The sequence below is a fragment of the Pteronotus mesoamericanus genome, unplaced genomic scaffold, assembly GCF_021234165.1.
Source record: "Pteronotus mesoamericanus isolate MK-2021 breed Mesoamerican mustached bat unplaced genomic scaffold, CSHL_Meso_final contig_73, whole genome shotgun sequence".
NCBI lineage: Eukaryota > Metazoa > Chordata > Mammalia > Chiroptera > Mormoopidae > Pteronotus > Pteronotus mesoamericanus.
The window spans coordinates 19869158-19896545 of NW_026555245.1; the positions used below are offsets into that span (position 1 = coordinate 19869158).

At 33.8% G+C, this 27388-nt stretch overlaps 1 protein-coding gene across 1 annotated transcript in view; it reads right to left on the minus strand.

The window, feature by feature from the left end:
• The window catches only part of RFX3 (regulatory factor X3), a 212454-nt gene extending 188131 nt beyond the window's left edge, over positions 1 to 24323 (minus strand). The window contains exon 1 of the mRNA XM_054583074.1: positions 24293 to 24323. Coding sequence (XP_054439049.1) covers positions 24293 to 24323 — 31 coding nt within the window. The remainder of the gene's footprint in view (positions 1 to 24292) is intronic.
• Positions 24324 to 27388: the final 3065 nt, after the last annotated feature.

Consider the following 27388-nt stretch of genomic DNA (forward strand, 5'->3'; position numbering starts at 1 on the left):
TTCTCTGGCTTGGCCCATTCAAATGTCAACTCTGGGCCAGACCTGGCTTTTTCCAGTTTCTGTCTTTAGACCTTCTGGTTATTAACCAGGAAACAGATACAACTGTTGTCTGTTTGTAGGAGAACAGGAGGCTAGAGTGGGAGGGAGACAAGATTTGCACTGTACATATTCTTGGGCTATCTGAATTACATTTTTACTATGCATGTGTATTAGCTACTTAAAAACTTATTACAAAATCAATAAGAAACCTATTATTACTCAGGGATTACTATAGTTTTCTTATTTCTACCTTTGTATCTGCTATCTGTGTGTTATAATACCATAACAAAAAGAGGCATGGCTCTAAGAGATTAGTTTAAAATGCTTCAATCAACTTGTTTTGTACCAAATCAGCTATTTCAAAATAGCATAGCAGTCTTGGAATCAAAAGTGACTTGGCATAGAACCTAGACCTATTTACTAGTTAACCTCCCTAAACTCCATGTTTCTCATCTGTAAAACTAGAATAACAATAGCCATACTTAACAGGTTGTTTAAAAAATTAAATAAAAATACATGCAAAGTTCTTAGCATAGCGCCTGGTCCATCTATTACTGTCATTATCAGCATAAATGGAAGACTGCGGGAAGATCTGAATTTTCACTCAGCTCTGGATCCAGAAGCAAATTGGAAGTTATAACACCTCTAAAATGTTGATTTTCAGCAATTATTCTTCCCAGTTGCCTAAAGAAAAAGAATTAAATAACTAAAATGAGAAGTATTTCCTTCTCTGCACAGCAATATCTCAAATTATAAGATGGAGAAGTCATACACTATATTGGTAATATCTTTAGAAGTGAATAATTCTTATGGACTATACAATCAACCAAACATTCAAGGACAATAACATAAAAATTGATTAAATGTGCAGAATTCTATAGTTGAAGTTGTCTTTGGGAATTCTGAAAGAAGATTGCATCAGTTTAAAATTTTAGGTTCTAGCCCTGGTTGGAGCATCAGCCCATACACCAAAAAGCTGCAGGTTCAATTCCCAATCAGGGAACATGCCTAGGTTGAAGGTTCAATCCCTGGTGGGGCATGTAGTGGAAGCAACAGATAAGTATTTCTCTCACACATTGATGTCTCTCTCTCTCTCTCTCTTCCCCCTACTTCCCTCTCCCCACCCACCCCCCCCCCACTTGCTCTAAAATCAACAAACATATCCTCAAGTGAGGATTAAAAACATTTAGGTTATATTTGCATTCTGGCCTTTTGCCTTACTTTACTGCAAAAGGGCATGTCATATTTTACCTACAAATGGATTTTTGAGACTAGTGGTAACATATGCAAGTAACTTTAATAAATATACAGGTTAAGGTAAGCATATAAACATCTTAGGTACTTGATAAATATTTGCTGAGTAAATTTTGTATCCATAAATACGTGAATAAATAATGGATATTCCTTCCTATAGTTATTAGAAATATCCCTTTCCTGTCTCAAAAAAGTAACTAAACAACACATTTTACCCTGATTTCTGTTTTATCATGGGTTTTAAATTAAAGCATATCAAAAACTGAACCATATTTCCACTTGCAAGATCTTCTGTGTATTTGCATGGATTCACATATACATACATGTAAACGAGCAACACTCTAGGGAAGAAATATTATGTATATAGTATATACTTGAATGTAACAAGATATGAAAGTACTACCTCAACAAAAGAGGTATTTGAGAATTCTCTATAGGTTCTAATTTTTTGTTTTAATGGTTTGCTACAAAATTTCTTAAAACTGCTTCTTGCTTTTGAGAGCACATAAAAAAGGCTCATGTATTTCTGACTTTAAACTGCATCGAGCAACTTACCTGCTACTAGAAAGTCAAAAATCATTGTGAATTTTTTGACTATGCCTGTTAATGAATGCTTCTTGCTTTTGTTATGATTCAACAGAACACAGACACCTCTAATATGTTGCCTGTCTTCAACGAATCCAGAGGAAAGAGTAGACTTTCAGGCAGAAATACCAGCTTCTAGGTTACCAAGATAAAACTAAGTGCTCTGTGAGCAGAGTATAAAACAATTAGCTCATGCATGAATAGGCTACTGAAGTCTTGATCAAAAAAACATCTCAGTCAACTCTTGGAAAGTAAGCAGTCATTAAAAGATTGCAAGTATGTGTAAGAACATGGCAGTATAAAAAGTACATTACTCTCATACAAGAGTAATTAATTTCATGTAGCTGGGATTTAAGTTGCACAGAATGCAAGAGATAGCCTTAAAATATGGAGTCAGATATAAAAAGGCCTTGTAATCTAGGTGTTCAACACATACAATAAATAACATGAAGCCAAGGCTCCCTACAGAATTCTATGCAGCAGTTAGAAATGAAAATGTATACCCCAAAACATAGACAGATCTTTAAAATAGTACTGAGGGCAAATGAAATAATGTCTACAGCATAAATACCAGTAATGCAAAATTAAAATACATGCACATCCAGTGTTTGTACACACACAAAATAAATCTCCACGTTTTATAGGGACAGATACAAATAAAAAAATTCAGATGAAAAACTATGAGAAGTTACCTATGGAGAGGAAATATAATAGGGATGGGGAATAGGAACAAAGGAATTTTTTTTTTAAAGTGGGAGGCATCTGTTTGACATCCAATGACATCAAAAAGTGTAGTTTCCTAAGAAAGAAGTTTTCAACTCTGGGAATGGCAAAATCTAATGTGATTTTTAGAAGAAATCTTGGCTCAGTGTGAAGTATACAGCCCTGTAGCTAAAGATTCTTCTGGAGTCCAAGAGTGTGAGTTTATTACCCTTTTTTCTGCACATGCTGAGCAGTTCTTTAACAATCTGGAAGAAAAGAATAAACTGCCAATAAGTAAAGATGGGTGTGTAAGTTCTGATTATAAACAAAAATGAATACTAGATTGGACAGGGAGTCAATTGTTACAAGTAAAAAGCAGTACCTGAAAACTCAAATTTGACTATTTTCTGGGTATATTATTTAAAACATTCCTGCACTAAAGTAGATTAGATGCTGGACTAAAAATAAAATTCTAAAGTTTTCATCAAGCTGAGTTTCTGTTCCAGTTTCTTAAAAGTGTGCCAAAGAAAACAATGAGAAATTAAAATAAAGCCTCACTGAGTATGTCTTGGGAGCTCAGAGTAGAGATATCTGTAATAAACTCAAGCCCTATCACTTGAGAGATGAATCTTACATTACCAAGAACTGCTTCATCTGTACAAACAGACTTTCTATAGAACTGTAACTGAACACTACAGGCAATGAGCCAACATTTTAAAATTTCATCAAGCTCTAGTGCCAGGTGACAACTGTTGGCTGTGACATGATTTATGCAACATATTTCATCTAGTTATCTTAGAATCAAAGGAATTTTACCAAAGTGTTCTCATTCAGATAAACAAGAATGATTTCTACCCCAATCACAGTTGTGAAAAGTGGAAAACACACCTGGGAAGTTCGAGGACAAGATCCTACTGATTAAATTTCGAGAATTTAAAATTGGCACCAACGTGGAGTAGTAGTCCTCTATTATGAAGACATTGTTTTCTCATTTGGATGCAAAAAGCTAACTAAAAAGCAACCACCATCAAAATATATTTTGAAAATTATATGTGGTATGTGTAAATAATATGTAACATGATTGATAATACTCTCTATTTTTATAACCTTCCATCTCCATAGACATAAGGGTCAGATGTCTATTTCTCCCTTTTAGGTCTGTGTTTCAGTAATTTGACAGAACCTCTTTTCCCTATGACTCTTCTTATGAAATATCATTTCAGCCCCTATTTAGTTATCCATCATCTCATCCTACTATCCTCTTAATGATTCTACTTATTATTCTAAGTAGGAATAAGGTATATTTTGATAGAAGGTGGGACATAAAAGAGGGCATCTTCCAATAATGACACTAATGTAATTTTATTTTTTAAATATTACCTAAAGGTGGTAATTTATATTATTTATGGGTGATGAGATAGAAATACTAGTTCCTTTCCTCTTTATAAAATGTGTTGCTTTTACAATTAAGAAAAAAATATTTTAAATAACTATGCAGTGATATGATAGGAGGAAAACTTTAACAAGTTTTCAATTTCAAAAGAGAGTTATATATCAAAAAACCTTGGTCTGTGCTCTTCCTCTTGTCTTCTATCATAATCCTGGCTTATAGTGAATTTAGGTAAGAGTGTACAACCTCACTAGCTTTGTCATGGGGGTCTATGACAAACTGGACAATGGAAGACAAGGGCTGAGGAAATCCAGAAGTTACAAATCAGGTACCAAGAGAAGACATTAAATCTACCCTGGGATATAAAAATTAAATTATATTATAATAAAATGCCAAGTTTTCTTATAATAAGACATTAAATAAGCACCTCAGCAATTTCTGCTAAAGACTAAATGGTTTTGAATAAACACAATAAATTTTGGACCTTAATATAACTTCATGCATGAAACAAAATAATATTCATTTTGTTGATGTTTTCTTCAGTCATGTAGAAGCTTTTTAGTTTGATGTAGTCCCATTTGTTTATTCTTTCCTTTGTATACCTTGCCCTAGGGGATTTAACCAACCATATGGGAAAACATACTTGCCAATGATACCTCAGACAAGGATTTGATCTCCAAAATATATAAAGAACTCAAATGACTCCACAAGAGGAAGACAGGCAATCCAATTAAAAATGGGCAAAGTACCTGAGCAGATACTTCTTCAAGGGGGATATACTGAGAGCCCAAAGTGACAGGAAAAAGTTCTCAACATCACTAGCTATTAGAGAGATGCAAATTAAAACCACAATGAGATAGCTTTTCACACCAGTAAGAATGGTCATCATTAATAAATCAACAAACAACAAGTGCGGGTGAAGTTGTGGAGAAAAGGGAACCCTCGTACACATTCATTTGTGGGAATGCAGACTGGTGCAGCCACTGTGGAAAACAGTATGGAATTCCCTCAAAAAACTAAAGATGGAACTGCCTTTTGATCCAGTGATCCCAGTGCTGGGACTATGCCTTAAGTATCCTGAAACACCAAGTCAAAAGAACCTATGCACCCCAATATTCATAGCAGTGTTATTTACAATAGCCAAGTGCTAGAAACAGCCTAAGTGCCCATCAATAAATGAGTGGATCAAAAAACTGTGGTACAACTACACAATGGAACACTACACAGCAGAAAGAAAGAAGGAACTTGTACCCTTAGCAACAGCATGGACGGAACTGGAGAGCATTATGCCAAGTGAAATAAGCCAGGCTGTGAAAGACAAATACCATATGATCTCACCTGTAAGTGGAATCTAATCAACAAAACAAACAAATGAGCAAAATAGAACCAGATACTTGGAAATAAAGAACAAACTGACAGTGACCAGAGGGGCGGGGAAAGGGGGATAACCAGGGAAAGAAGGGGAAGGGGCAAGAAAAAGAACGCAAATAGAGGACTCAGAGGCACAGACAATAGGGGGTTGATGGTGGGTGCGGGGAGGTATGGGGTAGGTGTGAGCAATGGGGAAAAAGGAGGGACTACTGTACTGAACAACAAAAAAAAGGAAAAATAGTAATATTCAAAATGTCACATAGTGGATTTAACATTATTGTTACAAAAAGTTCAATAAAACAATTATCACCCTGATATTTGCCTCATTTTCCTCTGTTACGCACTGATCAAATAAGATAAACCAACATTTTAAAAAACAACAATATAACTTTTAATGTTCAATTTTACTTCCCTTAGCATTAAACTTGAAACTAATACTGAAATTATAAAACCTAATCATGTCATTTACTCACCTCATTCTTTGTACACCTTAACTGAGGCAGGATTTCACAGAATCTCAGAGATAGTGCCTTACCTCTCATCCTACCAGGCTTAGGAGTAATAAGAGTGGCTAAAAAAGTCCTCAAACATTATGTTGTATCACTAATTATATAAAGACATGGTAGTAGTCAGTTACAAGCTACACATATGCACTATCAAAACTCTCCAAAATACTGCTCACTATTGTGATTTCTAAGGATACATACTTCTATTTCTAGTTATAGAAGATGATACTTAGATGACTATTTAACCAACCCATTTCCTATCAAGCAACATATTTTTATATGTGCAACGGAGAACTACAAATGCCTTCCAATGTTTCTATTATATTCTCACTTTTATGTAATTTTCCCAAAGAATACGTTTTCCAGTACAATCAGAGGTTATCATAATCTACAATATCTGACATTGCCGAGTAGGTTATAACATGCATCCCTTAGATTTACTATTTCTTTATTTTCATTCTTTCACTAATATTCATGTAAAACATACATTATAGAAGTAGTCCCACTGATGCCTTTAACAGCACTATTTGTAACCTGGCTTTTTATGTCATTTCATACAGTAAATAAATGTAAATGTGACTCAGAGGGTGAGATACTTCATACAATATAATCATGCAAAGTATCAACAATATGCTTAATGATTTAGTTATAGCTATTGATTTATGGTTATATATCAAATAATGATTTAGTTATACCTACCTTATGTAATTATGTAGGTGGTATACACTACAATGTAAGCAGTTAGCAAATTTATATAAGAGAAATTTCAAGTTCATGATTGTTGCAAGAAGGGAAAATGAAAAAGGATCTATTTAAGTGCCTCATGGAATTCTATTTCATATAATTTAACATTTTCCAGGTAGTTCTGAAATCTCATTACTCTAATAAATGTTATATAATATTTATCAAAGCAAGAATATGCTAGATGATTTACAGGGCATTTCCTAAGGAGGTTTAGTCTAAGCTAGATACATAAACATACATAGAAATTTTTTTAAAAGTCGTAGGAAAACTAAACATTTAATATTGATGGAAGTATATGAGAAAACAAAAATTTTCATTGCATGTTAACATATATTGAGTTCTGTTACTATGATATTTATTCATCTAATCCAATTTCCCAAAGCTCTAAAACAATTTTAACAGATACTGTGTTAGTCAGTAAATAGCATTTGTCATCCTCATCCTAAAGTTCACAGAACATGCTCTGGTTGAAGATAGAACACTTTTAACACCAACCTGTAAAAAGGCATCCAATAAGGTTAAATCAAATCAATGACTAAGCAATTGGAATTGCTTACCAGTCTGCTCACCTAAAAAGAGATAATTTAAGGACTACTGTATTTCAAAGAATAGGTTCTTGCTAGGAAGAAGTACAATTAAAACAGTATTTTGCTGATTAAAGTTTTTTTAAAAATTCACTGTAATATAACAATTACCACAGACAAGTCTATTAAGAACTCATGGACACGGACAACAGTGTGGTAACTGCAGCGGGAAAGGGAAGTGCATGGAGGTGGAAGTGGAGATGGGGGATAAATGGTGATGGGAAAAAAAATTTTAAACATTTTTTAAAAAGATTCTGAGGTATAAACAAAAAGTATAATTCAATGAGAACATACAAAGGACTTCACAAAATGTTTCAATGAACAAAAAAATTTCAAGTATTAATAACTCTGAAATATATTATCACATATTTTGGTTTACTGATATTAAATCCGTATCTCAAGTTATTAAATTTTTAATTTGCATATTAAGTTTTACAAACACCTATAGAGACATATTAGCATAAGCTATTTTGTTTTCTGTTTCAGCTTTTTTTTTTCGGTACCAATAAACATTTGGAGAATAACTGAAAAAAAAGAACATGCCCTTTATCATATATTAAAATATTTCTTCTTTCAGTGACAAGAAATAAGCTGTTGGAGTAACATGAGTGAACATCTGTACTTCCTAGTTCATAAGTCAGTTGTTTACGCTTCCCAAAAATAAAAGAAGGGGAAACATTCCTCAACTCATTTTATGAGGCCAGCATTAACACTTGATTTTTTAAAAAATGACAAAAACAAGAAAATTTAACCACTACTAATATTCCTCATGAAAACACACAGAAAAATATTTGTAACAAAATCCTAACAAATCAAACCCAGCAATGAGTAAATAGAAAGTGTAATAAATCATAACAAAAGCAGATTTATCTCAGAAATCAAAGTTGCTTAATCATTTGAAATCAGAGACTAAACAAGAAAAAACATAAGATTATCTTAATTGAGCATTCGCTTATAAATGAAAACAGCAAACTAAAAGTAGAAGGGGAACTTCCTCAACTTGAGAAAGGGCATCTACAAAGAACATATAGCTAACAGCAAACTTAATGGTAAAAGTCAGAATGTTTTCTTTCTAAGATCAGGAAGAGAAATAGGATATCCTCCTTCACCATTTCTATTCAACATTGGAAGTCCTAACCAATGCAATAAGACAAGAAGGTTAATAAAATGCAGGAAAAGCAGAAAGAAGTAAAACTATTTGCAGACAACATGATTATGTCTGCAGAAAAGCCTGAAGGATTTATTTATTAGGAGTAAGTTCATTTAGTAACATTACAAGCTTGTAAGGTCAATATATAAAATAGTCAAACATATTTCAATATCAGCCAAATCAGTATTGAAATTTATAATAACATACAATATCATTTATAATAGTATCAAATATATTATATACTTAGAGATACACTTTAATAATATATGTAAGAATTATACACCGAAAACTTGAATATGTTGGCAAGAAAAATCAAAGAACCAAATAAATACACAGATATATCATCATGTTCATGGATCATAACACCCAATATTGTTGAGATATTAATTTTCCTGAAATTGACAGTCCATGTAATTCCAATCAAACTCCCAGGAAAGTTTTTTTATGGAATATGACAAGCTAATTCTAAAATTTGTATGCACATTCAAAGGACCTGAAATAACCACCAAAAATTTTTGAAACACAAGACTAAGTGGGAGGAATTATATAAAATCTACTTTTAGGACTATAAAACTACAGTAATAAAGAAAGTTGGATATTAGTGTAAACATAGTAATAAAAAAATTGGAATAGAAATATGCCCACATGTATACAGTCAGTTGATTTCCAATAAAAATGGCAAGGAAATTCAATGGAGAAATTACAGTTTTTTCCAAAAAAACGTGCTGGAAAAATTGATACTCATATAGAAAGATATAAAACTTAACTCACATCATATATAAAAATTAATTTAAAATTTATCATAGACAAAATATAGGGTAGGGCAAAGTAGATTTACAGTTGTGAGTTCGCAAGAACAGTTTATTCCTGTATTATTATTTAGTATTGTATGTTTTTTATACAAACAACTGTAAACCTACTTTTGCTCCACCCTTTATTATAAACTCATAGAAGGACGCAAGACAATTTAAATGACATTACATTAGAACAAAATTTTTAATACTCTACAAAAAGCCCCCCCCAAAAAAACTGATAAACTTGATTAAAATACGAACACTTAAGAAAATGAAAGTACAAGCCCACAGATGTGGGGAAAAATGTTTGTAAAACATATTTCTCATAAAGGATCTGTATCCAGAAGATGAAAATATCTGAAATCAACTTAAAAAGGACCCCAAAATATGTATTTCTTTTAAAATAGGTAAATGGTTTGGACACTTTGCAAAAGAAGATATGCAAATAATCAACAAGCATATGAAAAGATGCTCAATATCACTGATTATTTTAGAAACACAAATTAAAACTACAATGAGTCACCACTACATATCACTGAACTAGGAGTAAAATCAACAGCAATGTCAATACCATGTGTTGACAAGGATGCAAAAGAACTGAAACTCTCATACTTAGCAGTGGGGATGTAAAATGGTACAGCCACTTTGGATAACAGTTTGGCAGTTACATATAAAGTTAAACATATCCTTACCATATGATTCAGAAATTTCTCTCCTACTTAATTACCTAAGTGAAATAAAAACATCTGTCCATACGAACACTTGTAGAAAATGTACATCACAGCTATATTCATAATGGCCAAAAAATAGAAACAATCCAAATACCCATCAACTTGTAAAAAGAATAAACAAAATGTGGCATAGCTATACAATGAACTACTACTCATCAATAAAAAGGAAAAAAATTTCATGAATAACATACAATCTAAAAGAAGCCAGGTAGCATCAGTTGGATAGAGTATTGTCTCGATACACCAAAGTTGCAGGTTCCATCCCCAGCCACAGCACATAAAGAAGCAACCAAAGAATGAATAAATAAGTGGAGCAACAAATTGACATTATTTCTTTTTTCTGTCTCTGTCTATGAATAAATAAACACATAAATAAAATCACCAAATTGACATTATTTCTTTTTTCTGTCTCTCTCAATCAATCAATCAATAAAATGTAAAAAAGTGAAAGAATCCAGGTACAAAAACTGTATACTCTGACTCCATTTATATAAAATTCTAGAAAAGGAAAGATAATAATGACATAAAGCATATCAGCAGTTGTCAGCAGCAAATGGATGAGAAGAGAATTGACTACAAAAGGACAGACACTAACTTTTGGAGGTGATGAAAATGTTCTGTATCTTGACTGTGATAGTGGTACATGATGATATACATTTGCCAAAACTCATCAAAGTGTCCATTTTAAATGGGCAGATTACATTGTATGTAAATTATCTCAATAAAGCCAATAAAAAATAAAAGAAACCAAATACAGGTGAAGACATAAATTAGTGGACATGTCTGATAACTTATCTACCCAGGAACTAAGCGCAACTTGTTTGAATACGTAAAAATGCTAAAAATTTTTTCTTAAAAAGAATGCAAGATGCTATCAGTGGACAAGTCAATCTCTCATCCTGCAACTTCTAATTTTTATGCCTGTTTTCACTTCATTTATATTCACAAGGAAACTATGTTAGTGTATGAGGACCTTCTTACTAACTAAGGTGCCTATACTTTAAAGGATGCTTTACAAAAATATAAGATTTTATCTGATAACAACATGTATGTAAGTCTTTCCAAGACAGGGACCTTCCACAGACCACTTACGATCTGAAGCCTTTACCCTGTAAGTCAGAGTATGGGTGGTCTGTCAGCATCTTCATATCTCCCTTCTAACAACTTGCTAAACCATGTACTAAAGTTTATCTCCTGGCAAATAAATATAAACCATTATTCATCAATATGTCAGTGTTGACATATTGATGTCAACTGGTTGGAGACTTGCCCCATACACCAAAAGGCTGTGGGTTCAATCCCCAGTCAGAGCACATATCTAATCTGGGCTGCAGGTTCAATCCCAGATCAGGATGTGTACAGCAGGCAACCAATCAATGTTTCTCCCTCTCTCGCTCCTTCTTCTTCTCTTTCGAAAATCAATAAACATATCCTCAAGCGAGGATTAAAAAATATATATCCTTAAAAAGTGATTAGAAAATCAAAGGTATTACTCTTGTATTATAGGAGCTTATTATAGCACACCTTAGAAGAGAAGGCATACACACAGTGCACTGTTATTAATAATAAAAGATACTATATATTACTATATATAGTGATATACATTACATACAATGATTAGTGGTAAAGACAGTAAGACCACTACAATAGAGATGGTAGCAAAAGTGGACTAGAATGAGCTATGAGGGACTTGACTATTCCTGAACAACAGGTGTGAAAGAGATGAATAAACATGAGAATGACACAGATATGACTATTAGAACAACATTTTCACTGGAGAAAGTAGAGACTACTTAACTGAACTGAAGATTAGAGAGAAGTACAAGATAAGATTGGAAAGACAGGATTCATTTATCCAAGAAATATTTATTGGGTACCTATTATATGTCAGGCACAGTACAGAAATGAAACTGTTTGGGCATTCTAGACAGGAATTCAGTCTTTTTGCTGTGCAGCAATAAAAGTAATAGAGTTCTGCATAGCTCATGGCAATTTCAGATACAGTATCTCAACCAATCTTCACAACAAATGATTTAAACATCGGGATAACAGAGGCTTAGGAAAGTATATTTTTATGCTTAATGTCATACAACCAGAGACAAAGCAAAACATAATAATAATAATAGTCTTCCCACTCCTAGCCCAGAGCTTTTTTCTTGCTTCATTTTTTTATATCACTCAGCTGCTTTTCTCAAGAAAAGAAGTCATTTTTGTGTGTAATATAATCAAAGCAATGTTGCTCTCAAATACATATGGTCATGTTGTACAGGTTGAATTATAAGGCAATGAACATGGAAGGAAGGAGACCTACTAGTACTTGACTATAATAATCCAGGATAAGGTAGAGCAGTAGAAGTAAAAGTCTTTGCCTATGAGACTGCATAAAAAGATTCAACTGGGTGTCTATATGAAAATGCTCAGGAGGAGAACAGTAGAGTCACTGAGTTGAAATGTCAACAAGTAGATCTATTTTATAGAGAAAGTCATCTCAGGTGGTCAAATTATCCTCCAAACACAAAGATATTTGGTCAAACATTATGCAAGTCTCTACCTCTAAAACCAGAATAACCCAGGGTTTACTGCCATTGAATAATTTACTTACAGTTTATTTAACTGTTTGTCTCTTCTTACAGTCTAGACCCTTCACTATCCCACAGAAGTGTCAATATTCATAAAGCCCAGTAAGAGTTCATGCCCACTTTCTGGATACCTCTAAGATAGCTGGTACCCTAAATCTATTAGAATATAGATTATAGAATATAAGTATGTGTTTAATTAAAACTGTCATTGAGTCAAGTCTTTCTTTCAGGGGATTAGGGTTATTTGCCAAACCCAAGTAAATGCTAATCAAAGGTGTGCACCTGAGAAACTACTTTAACATCTACAAAAGGATGAAATATATCTTATCTCTTAGATGGAATTACTTCTCAGGGCAGGCTTATATTTGTAACTTCTCCCAAGAGTCTAAAGAACTATATTATCTTATGATATTAGTTTATTGATGAGAACATTGGACTAGTAGCTCCTTAATAACTATAAATTGAGATCATAAGCCAAGAGATAAATTAGTTTTTAAAAGGGGATAACAAAGAGGGTTAGGACCAAAGAAGAGTGACAGTTGAGTCCAACTAAAATCACACAGAACATAGAAAGAACAATGGTCTTTGCTGCTTTTTGCGATGGCCAGCAGAGGCTGCCAATGTGCCAGGACACAGAGGGCTTCCCCTTCCACCTCACAGACACACAGGAGTTGTCACCAAAACAAAAGCATTTCCATGATATATCATGAAGCCCAGCACTCTGGGCTCATCACAGAGCATTATTCAACAACAATCACCAAGTTGTCTTTTTAACCACAGCTTCTGGGCATGTGTGGCAAGAACAAAGGAACTGCAGAATATTCTCAGTACTTTTTAAAGATGATCACACTTAACCACTCTCTTACCAAAAGAAACCATAAAGCTTTACACAATTACCTTTCCAGAAAAGGTACCTCACGTTTTACATCAGAAAATGGATATTTTTACTGAAGAATAGCACAATTTACTGTCTTAAAAATCCTTGTTTGAATAGATGTGTTATTAGCTTCTTCAAATAAGGTGAATCAGTTACAGCTGAAGGAAACGTTCAGTTACTGGGTACAAAATCATAATTTTATCCATAATTTGGAAGTATCAATCTTAAATTATAAATATTAATGTGCTTCAAAGTAATTTCCTAATATTCAGCAGTCAGGTAAGATTCTGTCCATCTGTGCTTCTCTCCCAGAGCCAAGAACACAGACACTCAAATATACCAAGGAGCAATCACGTTTTGAAATTCATTTCGTGATCCTGCTCTACAATTTTAAGAATTATGGATCTAGCCCTTTTTGCACTCCACACACTGCTATTTCTTATAGAGAGGAACTCTGCTGTCAATCACTGCTCCCTTTTGCCACACAAATATGTGCTGCAGCTTTCACTTGTCATTTCTATTATATGTAATGTAGGCAGCTTAGCACTAAATCAATTTAAGGAACTGCAGAAGTTAAATACATACATTATTATTATGATGACAGAAAAGGCAATGAATGTCTTGCAGCTCCATTTGCTTTCTTTGTTAAGGAAGAAAAAGCTAATTATCTGCAGCTGTCAACCATGAAGTCCTAGACCTATTTAAGTCAACATTAGCCTTGGACAACTGAAAACATTTCTCATATTTCTGCCCGATTGTTTTCTTTTTTGTGAAATATTAAACATTCTGAGGACAGTGTAAAAACAAGTTGAAAAATGTAAAACCACATATTTGTATCCCTTTTCATAACCAATTCATTTTAATATTTCAAACAATCAACTGCCAATTTTTTGTAATATCCATTCTCCCAAGTAGTGTAACCAAAATTTAGACAGATAAAAGCCTTTCCACAAAAAATTCATATTAAACTTCAACTAAGAGCATACAGACTATTGGTTGCAATGAAATCATGTTACAAATGATCAAGGGAGAAATTCTATCCATTTATTTAATTAACAAAAAGAGAGAGAGAGAAACATGTCCCAAAGTTGAAGTGCTGACAAATAACTGAAAAGTCATACTGAATCATAGACACTTGTTTGTATATTATTCTCTTTACCAATCATCAATTTTCCAATCTAGTCTCCTGAGAATCTAGAAATAACTGGTTTTAATTTTTTTTTCAAATCTTAAGAATGGACTTGTATATTTCCAGGATATCAAATAAAAATAAAAAGAATATTCTTAATAAGCCCAAGAAAAACAAACGTATCAATATATAAACTATGGAATCTCTTTACATTGTGCTCTAAAAAGTACACCAAGGTCATTACTCTTTTTTGAACTTTTTCTATATCTTTTTTTTTTAAATTCTCACCCAAGTATATGTGTATTGACTTTAGAGAGCGAGGAAGGTAGGAACAAAAACATTGATGAGAGAGAAACATTGATCGGTTTCCTCCCACACATGCCCTTACCGGGAATGCAATATACAACCTAGGCATATGCCCTGATCAAGAATCAAACATGCAACCTTTTGGGACAACATTCCAACCAACTAAGCCACCCAGCCAGAGCATTCATCATTCTTAATGACAAACAAATATTCTCTGCATTTGCTCTGAATTTTCAGTATAAAACATTATTTTCTTTCTATTTTTAGAAAAGCTCTTCTCACAGAAATAGCCTCAATAAATACTATTTTTTAATTCCACATGAAATCACTGGCCATTTAGCTTTCTAATGAATTTTTAAACACACATAACATCTACAGATGTCACCAACATAAATAGATTGAAACTTATGTAATCAATAAACATAAAGTTTGACATATGAACTAACAGAATTATCATCTTAAAAATTATAGCTCCATGTTTAAGTTCCAAACTAGCCTTAAAGGGAAGCCTTTCCTAACTACAGGTCACCCACAACTCCAACTTTCTGATTTGCCACAGCCTCTCCTTGTAATCTTGAGGAACGACTACTATATTTGCTGAAGGGAGAAAAAATGAAGAAATATAAGTATAATAGTGTAGAAAGCAAACTAATCTCATATTCAATGAATCACATGTGAAAACTGTTAAGGTATGATCAAGTGTTTCTCTCACATCGATGTTTCTCTCTCTCCCTTCCTCTCCCTCTAAAATCAATGAACATATCCTTGGGTGAAGAGTAAAAGGAAAGAATAATGACCTTTGTGTACTTTTTTAGAGCACAATGTTAACACAGCCTATATGGGTGTCCACCCTTTTGGCATCTCTGTACCACACTGGAAGAAGAATTGTCTTGGGCCACACATCTAATACATAAACATTAATGAAAACTGATGAGCAAAAAAAGAGTTTTCAGTAAATTTATGATTTTTTGTTGGGACTACATTCATAGTCATCCTGGGTTTCCTGCGGCCCATGGGGCCGTGGCTTGGACACCCCTGAATATGATATATAAAGAAATAGTATAAAGCATACGATTGTCTAACCACTCTGCTGTTCAACTGAAACTGATAAAAATAATATTGAATGTAAACTGTAATTGAACATGATAGCCAACAGACTCAGTGTCACTAATCATCAGAGAAATGCAAATTAAAATCACAATGAGATACCACTCACACCTCACAGAATGGCCATCATCAATAAATCAACAAGTGCTGGCAAGGATGTGGACAAAGTGGAACGTTTCTGCATTGCTGGTGGGAACACAGATTGGTGCAGCCAAGAGAAAGCAGTATGGAGAAAACTGAAAATGGAACTGCCTTATGACCCACTCTAATTCAAAAAAACATAAGCGCCCCTATGTTCATTGCAGTGTTATTTACAATTGCCAAGATTTGGAAACAGCCCAAATGTCCATCAGTAGATGAATGGAAAAACAACTATGGTACATTTACACAATGGAAGACTAATACTACTCAGCAATTAAAAAAGAAGGAAGTTTTACTCTTTGCAACAGCATGGATAGACACAGAGAAAATTATGCTAAGTGAAATAAGCCAGTCAGAAAAAGACAAATACCATAAGATTTCACTCACATATAGAATCTAATGAACAAATGAAACTAACAAGAAAAATATTGACAGACTCATAGATAGAGAGCAGGCTGACAGCTCTGTGGGAGGAAAGCGGTGGAGGGATCAAGCAAAAAAGAAAAAGGACTCGTGAACATGGACAACAGTGCTGCGATTATGGTGGGGAGGACTTCGGTGGAGGTAGAAGAGGGTCTAAATGGAATAAACGGTAATGGAAAAATACAAGAAAAATAAATAATAACAGTAAATGGGAAAAATAATGAAATAGCAACCAAAAAAATGGTATAGTTAAATAATTACACTGGAACAGACTCTAAGTACATTTCCCAGGGTCCCCAAAACAGTATTGACAGGATCAAGATTCCATCTCAACATTTTTTTAATTGAATTTAGTGGGGTGATATTGGTTAATAAAATTATATAGGTTTCAGGTATATAATTCTACAATATATCATTTGTATATTGTATTGTATGTTTACCATTCCAAGGCAAGTCTCCCTCCATCAACATTTATTTTCCCTTTACCCTCTTCTACCTCTCACCTTCCTCTCCCTTCCCTCTGGCAATCACCATACTATAGTTTGTGTCCAGGAGTCTTTTTTTTTCCCTTGCTTAATCCCTTCAGCCTTCTCACCAAGCCTCCAACCCCCTCCCCCCGACAGGTGTCAGTCTAACCTCTGTATCCATGAGTCTGTCTCCACTTTTTACTTTGTTCGTTAGATTCCACATATGAGTGAAATCATATGGTACTTGTCTTTCTCTGACTGGCTTATTTCACTTAGCATAATACTCCCTGGATCCATCCATACTGCTGCAAAAGGTAAGATTTCCTTATTTTTTACAGCTGTGGTCCACCTCAACTTCCGACAACAAAGCCCAGATTCTTTACACAACACAATATTACCACCTAGCAGAGTTCTCTAGCTTTACATTTTTAGAAATTTGTTATCTATTAAGATTGAGAGACAGCTGCCATCCTTTACAAGTGATGCTGGTAACTGTGTTATCCTGTATAAATATAAACATGACAGAAATGAGAAAAATATAATTAGGAAGCAATTCTTAGTCTTGAAATGTAGAGGGTATGATTGATGACCTTCAAGGGTCCTTCTTGCATTACAATTCTAATATTTCTTTGGTTGTTCATCTTGCTAAGATATTTGAGTACAGCTAAAAAGCCTCTGGCTATTTCTTTTCCACTTTCTGAAATCTATTCAAGATAACATTATAATAACTACTCAATCGCTATTTTCTAACAATTTTAAGACAGCACTTACACTAATGTAATTCTCACAATTCTGTGAGAGGGATTAGGTGAGAGGGCTCAAAAGGACTGTGGTGACTTGACCCGAATCACCACACTACTATGTAACACAGCTCTTCCAAATGCATATCTGACCTATTCACAACTTAGCATACTTCCCATTACACAGTTGATGCAACCATAATAACAGCATTCATAGGTACATCACCATAACTTTTTCATATGCCCCCTCGATTGGTCCTCAGAACAACTCTGTAATGAAAGAAGGCCAGTAATATTATTCTAACCTCACTTTACAAATAATGAAAACTGAGACTCAGAAAATTTAAACCCTTTGCTCAAGGATCCTTACAGAGGCCTCAAATAGTCCTCTGGACTCCAAGTCCAGTGCTTCTTTTGTTATACAATTTACTGTCAACTACAAGTTGGCTTCAATACATCTTTCAAACATTTGTATGCCTCCCCTGTGTAACCTGGTCTCTCTAAATCTGGACTTCACTAAGTGTAACTGAGTTCATGAAGGCATTATGTTTATATTTATGTGTAATATAGTAACTTATGTTTTAATATAGTAAGTTTATGAGATAGAAACGTATTTTCTGAAGATATTTATCTAAGACTGTCAAAAGGATTTCCACCCAGATTTTGAAGGATCAAGAACAGGTTTCTAATTATTAGAAAAATCCTACTTAAATCCCAACAGAAAAAAAAGAAGATGCCTAATTTGGCAGTCTACTGATTCATAAATCAGCCTTTTTCCTTGCTTATGTTCACTTGGTAGGACAGATAGTAATACTGCCTTTCTGTTTTTAATTCCTCAGAATCTTTCTACCCAAATGCATTGCCATTACTGAAGCCCAGAATGATCTCATTTAGTAAAACAGTTTCTTGCCCTCTCATTAGGCCCTAATCTAAATTACAGTATAAAGACACAAGGTTCTGTTCTCAGGACTGGCTCATGATAAAGGGCACTGGGCTCTCCACGTGGCCTGATCAAGTCCTGGGACACAGAAAGATTTTTTTCTTCTTTGGATTTTAATCAATCTTAGAGCAGGCAATTTATGTTCAGCCAGAAAAATAAAATATAATCTTTGGCCATCTGGTTCTCTAACACCCTATATTTACTTAGAAAGGTCACTGTTGTCAAGTTATTGAATGTTATCTCTGGAAATGACAGGAAGAGAGAAGTTTTTGAAAGCAGGCCAGGAATATTAAAACACCGGATATTAAGTTGTAAAATAGTATTTAAAAGGTTGGGCTTTAGTGTTAAACAAACCACCGTTCAAAGCCCAGCTCAACTACCTACTACTTAAATGATCTTTGGCAAGCTAGCAGCTTTATAAATATATTTTTCCCATTGATAAAATATAGATAATGACACTCTAGAAAGATAGTGCCATGATGAAATAATTAACACATATATAGCACTAGCTTATAGTTACCATTCAAAACTTACTCAATGATTATTATTTTCAGTGTAATGTGTATCCTCATTTTTCTTTAATTTTGAACAAAACTAAAATTTTCATTACTTTTTAAATATTTCTCCAGACAGAAAAGTAAAATTTAAACAGACTCAAAATTTATGCTATGCATATCAAATATGTGAATTTAGAGCCCATCTCTAACAAAAATTTCAGTCCCTCTTAAGCATTTAAGCAACGTTCATTTTTTTTTCATCAGCTTTATAGCACCTGTTACTTTGCTGGTAAAATAACTGGGTTGCTGTGTCACTGAAGAATGAATACTAAGCAGTATCAAATCCATATCTGAACAGCTTCAGTGGACTAGTACTGCTGTCTCACTGGTCAACTGTTACAATATCCTGGTTTTGTTAAGCAATAGTTAACTTTCTTTGCATAAGGTAGTTTTCTATTCATGTTTCCCAGCAGTACTACAACCCAGCTATTGCAGTAATGAGACAGTCCACATTGGATTTAGACAGATTATCCTTTCCTTTGTGAGATTAACAATGTAGTTAAAATATACAGATAATTAAAATATAAATTTTAAAAAGCAGCTCAATCAAAACTTCACCCAGAATATTGCCAAAGAGCAATATTTTCAACTCAGTAAGCCAGATTTCAGATCAACTTATAAGAACTCTTATGTACCTCAAAGGTAGGCATGTATTTCACCTGCACTTTGACAGGAATAGGCATGAGGATGTATTGAACTGAATTCTCCCACCACACATGACTGGTTTCCCCAAAATCAAGGTAGACACTACAAGACAGACCAAAAGGTACAGTCTCAGGCTACAGAGAATATTTTCATCTGTTTTCTGCTTTAGGAATTAGATGTAATTTTTTTCATAAACTTATTAAACATAAACTTATGAGGTACACATCTTCCATTTGAACCACTGGATGGGTTCTCTGCTTTCTCCATAATACTGACCTAGGAGATCTTGGAGTAATTAAAAACAGATTTCAAACTTCAGGATCCAGCCAAGACTACTTACAGACCAACAAAAGTCTAAAACATGCATACTGAATTAAGGTCTATAAAGATAAATGAATCAGAGAAATCTATAGACTTATATAGGAAAAATATATCTGAGAAACTCTCCATAACTGCCTTCACTTGTCCACCTTACAGACCCACACTTTCCATTTCCTTTCCACACCAACAGATACCACACCAACACACCAACAGATACCCATGGCATGCGGAAAACTCACCGTCTGTCAACTGCGCTATAGTGTGCCCTTTACAGTTTTACTCCCAAATGCTGAGTTGTATGTTCTCCCCAAACCAGTAGTATTTATTCCGAAACCCTATTAGGGGAAGTCTATCATTATTGTAATTAGCTAATTAATTAAACATTAGATAAACCAGGAAACCAAATATAAAAGGTATCTTTAAAAACTAAGGACAAAAGCTTTGAAAAGACTTGATAAAGACAAATTACTATAAAACACTGCTGTTGCAAGATGCAAAGGTAAGAGAAATACAAAAACCGAGGTAAAGCATAAAATGTAAAATAGTGGTTCTCAAACTTTAGCATGGAGGCTGTGTGAAAACATACACTGCTGGGCCCCATCCCCTTAGATTCTGATTCAGTAGGTATGGGGTGAAACCAAAGATTTTGCATGCTGTGAAATTCCCACATGATGCTGATGCTGCTGGTCTGGGAACCACACTCTTGAGAACCATTAATTTTCAATTGTCTTAACTTTTCATCTATATTAAAGAACAAAATGTAAACTTGAAATGCTATGAATGCAGATTTATGAAAGACTTGAAGTTTCCATTAGCAAATCTATATACTACAAGGAAAGGCCTTGGTCCTAATGAAAAGACAGTTCATTTATATGTTAGCAAGATATACACATCATTTGTTATGATCTACTCTTTTAACTGACTTTTTCAATTAATGGATAAACAATGAGAATTCAAATTATCAGAAGTGATCTCCTGTCAAATATGGTTCATAAAGGTACCCACTAGAGTTTGAAATTCCCTTCACCTTCACTATTTATAAGAAGGAAACTCTACTGTGATAGCCTCCTTGGTTAAAAGGCTTCCCAAAACACAAACTCACAATATCAATGAGACCTTAAAAATAAAGAGTATCATTATCTTCAATTTACAGATGAGATTTCTGCCTCAGGGAGGATAAGAAACATCTAAAGGTAAATCAGCCAACAAGGAGAAGATTAAAACTTGAATACAGATCTGCCCCCAAATCCAATGCGTCCCTTTTCTTTTTTCAACTTTACAATATTACAGTAGTCTTTAAAAGAGTCAGAGAAGTTAGACGCAACAACGAGGTCTCAATCAATCTAAACACCTGTAAAACAGAAAATGCTCAAATATATATAGCTGTGAGAACTAAATGAATCATAAGCATTATTATTCCTGCTGTTTTGAACATAATCATACATATCACCTATAAGCTGTACTTTCTTACTAGTAAATAACTAGATAGGATCATCAAATATAGGGCACTAGAAGGTAGCTGATTTACCAGAATTGATGCAAAGCCTTTGCAACGCAACTCCACTTTGCAAGACATCTGTGGAGAATAGCCAAGAGAAAGGTTCACAAGCAGATGCCAAAGGGTAAGTGAAGTGGAGACAACCATGTACAGAGAGAGTTGCAGAACACATTAAATCTACACTGAAGTAATACATTCAAAGATGTGGCATTTATGGACTGCCTGGAAACCAGAGCAGACAGGCCGGCAATCACCATTATAACGATGTTATTAAGGCAAATTTATGATTTTAGAAACTGTAAGTAGAAACAAAAAAGCACTGTGTTTCTGCCTTTTAAGATGCATTCATGTAGTATTATATGAATTTCAGATCTAAAAAGGACCATTTCTGTTAAACTGTGAAGGAATTCAAATGTCCAGTTTTATATTCAACACTGAATTCCAGGATCCAGCTCTTTCCATAGGTTTGGGAAGTTCTCATTGACTGAAGAAGCTTTCTGTTCCCTTCTCCCTAGTTTCTCCTTCTGGTATACCCATTATTCTTAAATTGCTCTTTCTGATGGAGGCAATATAGTTTCCACAGTCCTCTTTTGTTTACTTTTCATTTTTTTGAAAGAAGTTCAACTTCATTAGTTATTAGGAAAAAACAAATAAAAACTACTAAGACATTGAGATACCACCTCATACATGTTAGAATGCCTATTATCAAAAAGACAAGTAGTAACAAGTATTGGAGAGGTTGTGGACAAAAAGGAACCTTTATTCACTATTGGTGGGAATGTAAATTGGTACAGCTAAGAAAAACAGTATGAAAGTTCCTCAAAAAAGAAAAAAGAAGGAAAGAAACTAAGAACAGAGGTACTATCATATGACCAAGAAAACCCTCTTATGGGTATCTACTTGAAAAATTTGAAAACATTTATTCATAAAGATATATGACCCTATGTTCAATGCAGCACTATTAAATGTTGCTAAGACATGGAAACAACTTAAGTGCCCTTCCACAGATGAAGAGATAAAGATGTGGTACATATTTATACAATGGACTAGTAACTCAGTTATAATAAAAGATGAAATACTGCCATTTGCGACAACATGGATGGATCTTGAGAATATCATGCTAAGTGAACTAAGTTAGCTGGAAAAAGTCAATAACCATGTGATTTCACTCATATATGGAATATAAAACTGAAAGTAACAAACAAACAAAAACTCAAAGACACAGACAACAGTATGGTGGTTACCAGAGGGAAAGAGGAGGGAAGTAGTAAAGGGTAAAGAGGTCAAATATATGGTGAGAGGAGATTTGACTTTGGGTGGTAAATATGCAATGCAATTATACAGATGATACAGTATAGAACTGTACACTTGAAACCCATATCATTTTATTAACCAATGTTACCCTAAATAAATTTAATAAAATCTAAAAATAAAGAATGGCATAAAACTTAGAAAATAATTAAAGGCTTCTAGGTCCCTTAAAAAAAACAACACAGGCCTCAAATGATGTTTTAGCATTTGAAGTCAGGGAAGTGTGAAGATTTGCAATAATTGTAGGAAATCTCCTAAAATAACTATTGTTTCTATAGAAAGTAAAAAAGAGTAAATAAAGACCTAACAGGTTAGCAGTAAGTTAAGAACCTAGGAATGGTTAGGATGGCCACTATAAAATGTTTTTAAGTTTTAAAGAAACAAAATAATAAATGTTGGTGAGGATCTGGAGAAATTAGAACTACTGTGTACTGTTAATGGGAATGTAAATGATACAACTATTATGAAAAACAGTATAGAAGGTCCTCAAAAAATTAAAAACAGATTTGCTATATAATCTAGCACTTCTGGATATACATCCAGAAAAATTAAAATCAAGATATTTGTATACCCATGTTCATTGCAACATTATTCAAAACAGCCAAAAGGTGAAAACAACCTAAATGTCCATTGGTGGATGCAGAGATAAAGAAAATGCAGTATACAAATATAATGGAATATTACTCAACCTTAAAAAAAGAAGGAAATCCTGTCATATACTACAACATAGATAAACCTTGAGGAGATTGTGCTAAGTAAAATAAGACAGTCACAAAAACATAAATGCTGCATGATTCCACTTACAGTATATAAGTCATCTGAAGTAGTCAAACTCTTAGAAAGTATAATGGTGGTTACCAGAGGCAGAGGTGAAGAGAAAAAGTTATTTTTCAATGGGTAAAGGGTTTCAGTTTGGATGGTGAAAAAGTTCTAAAGATCTGTTGAACAAATGTGCATGCAGTTAACTCTACTGTACTGTACATTTCAAATGGTTAATATGGTTTAGAAAAACTAAGAATATGCCCTGGCTGGCGTGGGTCAGTGGATTGAGCTCCAGCCTGTGAAGCAAAGGGTCATTGCTTCAATTCCCAGCGCTAGCACATGCTTCAGTTACTGGCCAGGTCCCCAGCGGCCCATTGATGTTTTAAAAAAAAAACCCTAAAAGTAAAAATGTCTTGAAAATTCTAGTAAGGTTAATAAAAGTATTAAAGAGGTTTAATACTACGGAAGAAAACAAAATAGTCTCGCATGAGTAGATTCAATTTTAATCACTGTAATCTCTTAATACTAATTTCTGTAAGATTCTAGGACTCTATAGTTTAAATTTGTAATTTATAATGAAAAGGAGGTATACCATATCAGAATTGTTTGGAATTATTTAAAAATATTACTTGTTCTCACCCAGTGAGATGCTCCCAGTTGAGTGAGTCATCATTACTGATGCAACTATGCTTTATTCTTCAATTGTGCTGGGACTGAAAACAGATTGAAAATTTCATTTTTAAATTATAGTTTAAATCATTTGTAAGGAAATTCATTTAAGTAAATTTTTCTATAATAAGGAAATTACATATATTGTTTGATATAATTAAACTTTCTTCACACCATAAAGCTAAACACAGTTTTAACTTTCTAAACGCAAATGTACTTCATTATAAATGTGGCAGCTCCAGACTATGTTGAAAAATCCCTGTTTTGAGATCACATCTCCACCGGGCTAGGCACTTCTAGAGAACAGAACCAATAATATACAAAAAAATGCAGACAAAAATACCTCTCAAGAATTCTGAAATATTCTGCCTAGGACATTTCTCTTTTCAACAGCTCTTTTTTTATGTGTTTATTTCCAGATGCCTTTTTCCCATGATCCCCTCTATTTTCCAAAGCCCTTTTTGTTCATCTTCTCTCCCTCCCCACACTAAATTTTCCATACCCAAATTTCAAAAACAAAATCAAGGTTATCTTCAAGGGTATTTCTCCTTTCTACATATAGCTGTTACATCTCCAGGAAAACATAGGCACGTTTAAACACTGAGGGATAATGAAATCTTTTCAAACTGACTTCACTTTGGTGCATTTTTCTTATACCATATTTGTAAAATCTATTGATAAGTGTCTACCAGTATTGTATTAAGTTCCTAAGAGGTCCCATGAACCAAAATGTTATAATGGTAACACTTCCTTAAAGATTACATAAATGGGCCCTGGCCGGGTAGCTCAGCTGGTTAGAACATTGTCCAATATGCCAAGGTTGCAGATTTAATCCCTGGTCAGGGCACATACAAGAATCAACCAATGAATACCTAAATAAGTGGAACAACAAATTGATGTTTCTCTTTCTCTCCTGACCCCCCGAAAAATCATTTTTTTTTTAAATTTGAAGGTTATATAACTACATTATTTAATATGAAAATTAGACATTATAACCTTTATCCTATAAGAGTATATGTGAATTCTGGTATCTTCTATTCCTCAATTCCTGCTTTCGTCTTAAATGGATATTTTTTAATGTACCTTTTCATTTCCTTGTTTCTTTCACTAAAATTTTTTTGCATTATTTCCTGGAGAGGTTGCCTTGGAATTTGCAATTAGTGTTTTAACTTAAAACATTCTAGTCTGAATTAATTTTAATAATATATAAAAACTTTTTTGCAATATACCTCCACTCTCGTACTTTTTTTATTATCATCAAACTATATGTTATAAGCAATCAACAAATTGTTATTATTGCTTCATGCAGCTGTCTTTTAAAAGACAAGTTACAAAGTATTCCTTTCATAATACGTATGTAGTTACTTTTACTATTGCTGTTTCTCATGTGGACTGGAGTTTACTGTCTAGTACCATTGTGTTTCAAACTGAAGGGCTCCCCTTAACATTTCCTATAGGGTAGGTCTGCTGCCAATAACTTCTCTGCTTTTATTTGTAAATGTCTTAATTCATCTTCGAAGTTTAGCTAAATACAGAATTTCTGGTTGATGGTCTTTTAAATGCTTTGAAAATGTCTTCTAGCTTCCATGTGTCCTAGTAAGAAGTCAGCTATTAATCTTACTGAGGATCCCTTTCATATGTTATTTCTCTCTTTCTGTTTCCAAAATTTCTTTCGCTTTTGTAAATTTGACTATGATGTGTCTAAGGGTGGAGCTCTATATTCCACTTGAAATGCTGAGTTTATTTAATGTGTTAATATTTTTAATTTCAGTTTCCTGCCATTATTTATTTAAATATTCTTTCTGCCTCTTTCTTTTGCTCTTCTCCTTTTGGGACTCCCATTACGCGTATATTGGCACACTTGATGACATCACATAGATCTCATGAAGCTCTGTTCATTTTATTTATTTTCTTACTACTCCTCACAATGGATAATCTCTAATGAATTATCTTCAAGTTAACAAATTATTTCATCTGTTAACTTATATTTGTTAAGCCCATATAGTAAATTTCCCATTTATCATACTTAAAAACTCCAGAATTTTTATGTAGTTCTTTTTATATAATTTCTATATTGACTGATATTCTCTTTGGCAAGACATCATTCTTATACTTTCATTTAATTCTTTAGACATGGTATCATTTAGTTCTTTCAACAGATTTATAAAAGCTGACTTCAAAGGCTTTGTCTATCAAGTCCGAATCTGGGCACCTAAAGGGACACGTTTCTGTTGGCTGATTTTTGCATGGTTGTTTTTTTTTCATGTGTATGACATACTTTCCTGTTTCTTAGAAGTCTCACAATTTTTTTTTGTTAAACACTGAGCATTTTAAAAAATTTATCTTAACAACCCTAGTATCAGAATTCTCTACATTGCTCCACCGTGACTTTTTAACATTGATTTTGTTTTTATTGATGTTGATCATTTGTTTAGCACTCTCATGAACTAATTCTGTAGATTCAATATTACCTATAGTGTGTGACCACTGAGCTCTCTGTTAAATTGTTTTCTAAATTCTTATTTTTATTTTTAAGCCTGGCTTCCTAGGAGTCACACAGGGTCAGTATAATTTAGTGGTCAACCAATGACTGGTCCAAGGATTTCCTTAAATGCTTGTCTGTCTTCCGCCTTTGCCCAAGGAATCTTTATGAGAAGTCCCACTTTAATCTTCAGGTAGTTTATAAGATAGCCCTAACTAACATCTTCTAATTACATACAACCTCATCCAGAGGTGATCTCTTTTCCCAGGTCTTTCCTGGGCAGCTGTATACTCCTGCTCATTGTGCAACCTTTTAGATGCCCAGGAATATGTTGGAGCTTTTCACAATCCCTATGGTTAGCTAACTCTCCAGGATTCCTTTTAAAATACTGACCAGACTCTTTGTCCCAACTGAAATCACAGCCTTAGGCAGTGGATGTGTCGCCAACAATTGCTATTGTTTCAGCAAAGCCCTGCAGGTAGGCTTTTTCTTCCCCCCAACTGAGGTGAGCTCCAAGTCAAATCAAATAGCCAACCACTTGGAGAATAGTTTTCCCAGGGACCTGCAAGCTTGGACATAATAGC